At 41.8% G+C, this 5,000-nt stretch overlaps 1 protein-coding gene across 1 annotated transcript in view; it reads right to left on the reverse strand.

The window, feature by feature from the left end:
• Positions 1-5,000, reverse strand: part of LOC117500293 (disco-interacting protein 2 homolog C-like) — a gene marked incomplete in the record, with an annotated part of 190,522 nt that overhangs the window by 27,204 nt on the left and 158,318 nt on the right. Inside the window, 5 exon segments of the mRNA XM_034153108.1 lie at positions 444-583; positions 2,945-3,059; positions 3,937-4,056; positions 4,530-4,623; positions 4,880-4,944. Coding sequence (XP_034008999.1) covers positions 444-583; positions 2,945-3,059; positions 3,937-4,056; positions 4,530-4,623; positions 4,880-4,944 — 534 coding nt within the window.

The raw sequence follows: 5,000 nt of genomic DNA on the forward strand, positions 1-5,000 counted from the left end.
ACATGACAGGATGTATGATTACCTAGAAGAGCATCAGGACTGTTTGAGGCATATGATAGCTATGTGATTAACATGATGATTCAGCCTCTATGGAGATAGACATATGACAAGCATGATCATTGACGTGGAGCTAATCTGAAGTAAACATTGAATACTGCTTTCTATTCCTCCATCTTGTGACTGTGTAACTCCCTCTCTTGGATATCAGCATGTGAAGGACACTGTTCAGGAACTAGTTGATGCTCTGTATGTGATGACTACTTCCATTCTGGAGAGGATCACAAATACATGGATCCTGAGATTGAAGATCAAGCCGGTGACCAGTGATATTTTTCAAACAATAAATATAATAATAAAGTGATATGTGGGTTCTCCACCAGAACCTCCATCTGTAATCATGAACACATCGTAATACCAGGTTGATTTCCCCCCCCCCCCCTCACCTCCGGGCATCACGGAGCCCACGTCCTGCAGCGTCAGCACCGACAGCTTCTCCTCAGAATCCACCCGGATCACCCCGTGACTCAGACCCTGCATGGAGAGCACGCCTCGGCCGGGGGGGGAGCAGCCCTCCTCCAGCGGTCTGCAGGGGGAGAGGCAGGTCACATGATCACATGGAGGAGGAGGAGGAGGAGGAGGAGCAACAGGTGCTATTCACTTTCTTTCATTGTGATCGCAAACTTGAGATCCTGAGAGTAAGAACATCTCTTGGAAAGATTCAAAGGCTTTATTGTCAAATGCACAGCAGCTACAGTGAAGATATGGCTCCTCCAACAATGGACATTTTTTTTAAAACAATAGAAATAGTGCAAGAAGAAACAGAGTAGAAGTTCCTTTTCACGTTATAAAGTATATATTTTATGTTTGTAGTCTAGTTGGTTAGTATTTATTTGGTCTGTAATCTTTCTGTGGTCAAATCTACATGTTTACTGTCTGGTTTTTGTATTGTCTTTTTGCATTCTTGCTGTAACAACAAAACAAAACTATTTGGGATCAATAAGTATATCTAATCTAATCCAAGTGAGTAAGTAGGAACCTTTTTTACGGAACAATTGGGAGACATTTATGAAGGGCGATATCTCTTAGGGGAGGTGGAAACTTTCTTCTTGTAAATGTAGCACAATATTGTAATAAAGCACAGTACAAGTACCTCAAAAACGTTCCTAAGTACAGTACTTTGTAAATGTACTTTGTTATATTCCACCCCAGCTGGAAAGGGGAGGCATTTTTGGAAAGTCTGTATATATTTTAGCAAAATTAGGGGAAACCTTTCTGGCTGTTTTTACCATTTTAAACAACTTTTTCAGGCTTTTTATGGAGATGTAGGTTAAAGGTCAGAACCAAATTGAGGTTTAAAATGTAATACATATTAGGTAATGTGAGCAGCCTGTCAATGAGGGTCCTCTTAAGTACAGTAAAGCATGAGTGTGTGTGTGTGTGTGTGTGTGTGTGTGTGTGTGTGTGCCACACACAGGCTAATAAAAAGCACTTTGCCTCAGCGGGGGTGGTAGCAATGAACTCACTTTATTTTCAGAAGAGCTAACTCATTAACACATCACACACACACATCACACACACACACACACACACACACACACACACACACACACACACACACACACACCACACACACACCACACACACACACACACACACACACACACAACACACACACACACCACACACACACACACACACACACACCACACACACACACACACACACACACACACACACACACACACACACACACACACACACACCACACACACACACACACACACACACACACACACACACACACACACACACACACACACACACACACACACACACACACACACACACTTTACAGAGTCATAATTAAGAGCATAAATTACAGCGCATGTGGTCGATGAAAGAGGAGGAGGGTTTGTAAGTTTAGGGTTTGAAAAGCCACAAAACTGTAAAGTCACGTATATGAATGAACCAAAAAAAGAGTAGGGGGTCTTTTAAGGAAGGTGAAAGCGCTAAAAATACTCTTAATTACTGTGGAGAATAAATATATGTAAGTATATATGTAAGTGGAAAGTGTTTGTAGGAGATAAGGCCATAGAAAAGTGAGTTTATTAACCCAAAAAGTTTGTTTTAATGCTATCATTTCTGTTTGAAATTGAAGGAGTCAATGCTGTAAAACACCAGGATTATATTTCAATAATAACATTAACAACTATTCATTGAATCTATAGTCAAACACACAGTTGATATTCTCTTTCACCTATTTTTTATTCTGCAAAGTTAAAGTGGACCTATCATGCTATATTTGAATAATATATTGTAGGGCCATACCTATATAAAACATGTCTGTGAAGTTTTTTTTTTCAAAATACCAAACAGATCATGCATTTTAGCCATGCCTCATTTCGCTCTATTTGCTCTTTTCCAGCCCTGTTTTTGCAAGGGCTGATTCTGTGAGAAGTCTTCTTCGCTGCTTTTGTGGCAGACTACAGCGCCACTTACAGGCCTGGCATATGTACTACAGCGTCTCCAGTGCTTTGGAGCGGTCTCTCATTCCCCTGATAGGTGGAGAGTTGCCCATATCGGCGGAGCACCCCTTTTCTGACGTATGAAACATTCAAATAATAATCAGATCCGTTGCAGCCCCGTTTTTAGAGATGTGGGTATGGAAGAAAAGAGAGAGGGGTGAGTTCCCTGACACACCGGGGACACATATTCATGTATAAAAGACGTACAAAAGTGCATTTTGCATGATAGGTCCCCTTTAAGTAACTTAAGTAAGTGTGTGTGTGTGTATGTGTATGTATGTGTGTGTGTGTGTGTGTGTATGTGTGTGTGTATGTGTGTGTGTGTGTGTGTGTGTGTGTGTGTGTGTGTGTGTGTGTGTGTGTGTGTGTGTGTGTGTGTGTGTGTGTGTGTGTGTGCGTGTGTGTGTGTGTGTGTGTACCTCCTCAGAGCTACAGTCAGGGCTTCAGGGGAGCTGGCGCAGGGACAGATGACCTCTGGTTTCAAACCTTTAGTCTGGAAGACGTTCAGGAAGGCGTCGCACGACGAGATCGACCCTGAGACACAAGTACAACAATTCATATATATGAATAACTAGTATATATACGTATCAGAGTAATTGTATAATCAGGATATCTATGAAAAAAAGTAATGCTTTCGGTCAAATCATATATAACTTTTTGTTTATCGTGTTCTTTGACGTTTTTTTTGCAAATTGTGTTCGCAGTTTGGGGAGAACGTGAATAAATATAACAGAGTGTGTGTTCTCAGAGTGTGTGTTCTTCTAAGAGTGTGTGTTCTCAGAGTGTGTGTTCTCAGAGTGTGTGTGTATTCTCAGAGTGTGTGTTCTCAGAGTGTGTATGTGTTCTTCTAAGAGTGTGTGTTCTCAGAGTGTGTGTGTGTTCTTCTAAGAGTGTGTGTTCTCAGAGTGTGTGTTCTCAGAGTGTGTGTTCTCAGAGTGTGTGTTCTCAGAGTGTGTGTTCTCAGTGTGTGTGTGTGTTCTCAGAGTGTGTATGTGTTCTCAGAGTGTGTGTTCTCAGTGTGTGTGTGTTCTCAGAGTGTGTGTTCTCAGAGTGTGTGTGTGTTCTCAGAGTATGTGTTCTTCTAAGAGTGTGTGTTCTCAGAGTGTGTGTGTTCTCAGTGTGTGTGTTCTCAGAGTGTGTGTGTGTTCTCAGAGTGTGTGTGTGTTCTCAGAGTGTGTATGTGTTCTCAGAGTGTGTGTTCTCAGTGTGTGTGTGTTCTCAGAGTGTGTGTGTGTTCTCAGAGTGTGTATGTGTTCTCAGAGTGTGTGTTCTCAGTGTGTGTGTGTTCTCAGAGTGTGTGTGTGTTCTCAGAGTGTGTGTTCTCAGTGTGTGTGTGTTCTCAGAGTGTGTGTGTGTTCTCAGAGTGTGTGTTCTCAGAGTGTGTGTGTGTTCTCAGAGTGTGTGTTCTTACAGGGATTGGAACCGTCGGCCACCACCAGCATGCGCAGGGAGCTCAGGTTGACGTCTCTCTGCTCCCTGTGAGCCACCAGAGCCCAGTGCATGTCCCGAGACTTCACACACGCCACCTTAGCTACACACACACACACACACACACACACACACACACACACACACACACACACACACACACACACACACACACACACACACACACACACACACACACACACACACACACACACACACACACACACACACACACACACACACACACACACACACACACACACACACACACACACACACACACACACGATATTATTCAACATAACATAATAATTCAACATATACAGATGAAGAATGTCCTGAAATGGTTTTATTTCTGAGTTATATTAAACATTTTTTACATGTATCACATTACACAAACACAACCAATAATTCCCCAGCATTAGACATATGGCAAATACAAAATAATGCTAAAAAATAAATAAAATAAAAAGTGTGCAGTTACTAGAAATCAGTTTTAAAGTACAGACCAAGAATATAATTTGTATTTCTGATGTTCTTTCTAATTGTATTCCTGGTTCTGTGCAGACGTGTTACCTTTGTACTGGCAGACCTTCTGGATCCAGGACAGAGGGTTGACCTTCATCAGAGCGTACGGGATACTGATGACGTGCATCATGTTCATCACACTCTGACAGGAGGAAGAGGGAGACATTAATCCATGTTTCAAGAGAACGGGTTAATCTAAACTAAAGCAAAACATTTAGTTTAGAGCTAAGGTAGAAACATAGAAAGACAGATTCATTTGTCAGAATAGGCAACGTTTGGATAATGCAGTTTAAGTTATACTGTATGGGAAAAAGTAGTGATAGTAGTCAGTTTAAAATGATAAAGCAAGACAGTAAAGTATATAATATATGAAGTTAATATAAGTGTGTTTTTCTTACAGTGAGGACGGCGTGCCACAGCCCCACCTCCTTCTTGAAGTCTAAAACATTCACCACGGTCTCCGCTGAGGACGAGAGGGACACGTTAACAAGGGGAGGAAACAGTGTGTGTGTGTGTGTG

Source organism: Trematomus bernacchii, unplaced genomic scaffold, assembly GCF_902827165.1.
Source record: "Trematomus bernacchii unplaced genomic scaffold, fTreBer1.1, whole genome shotgun sequence".
Lineage (NCBI taxonomy): Eukaryota > Metazoa > Chordata > Actinopteri > Perciformes > Nototheniidae > Trematomus > Trematomus bernacchii.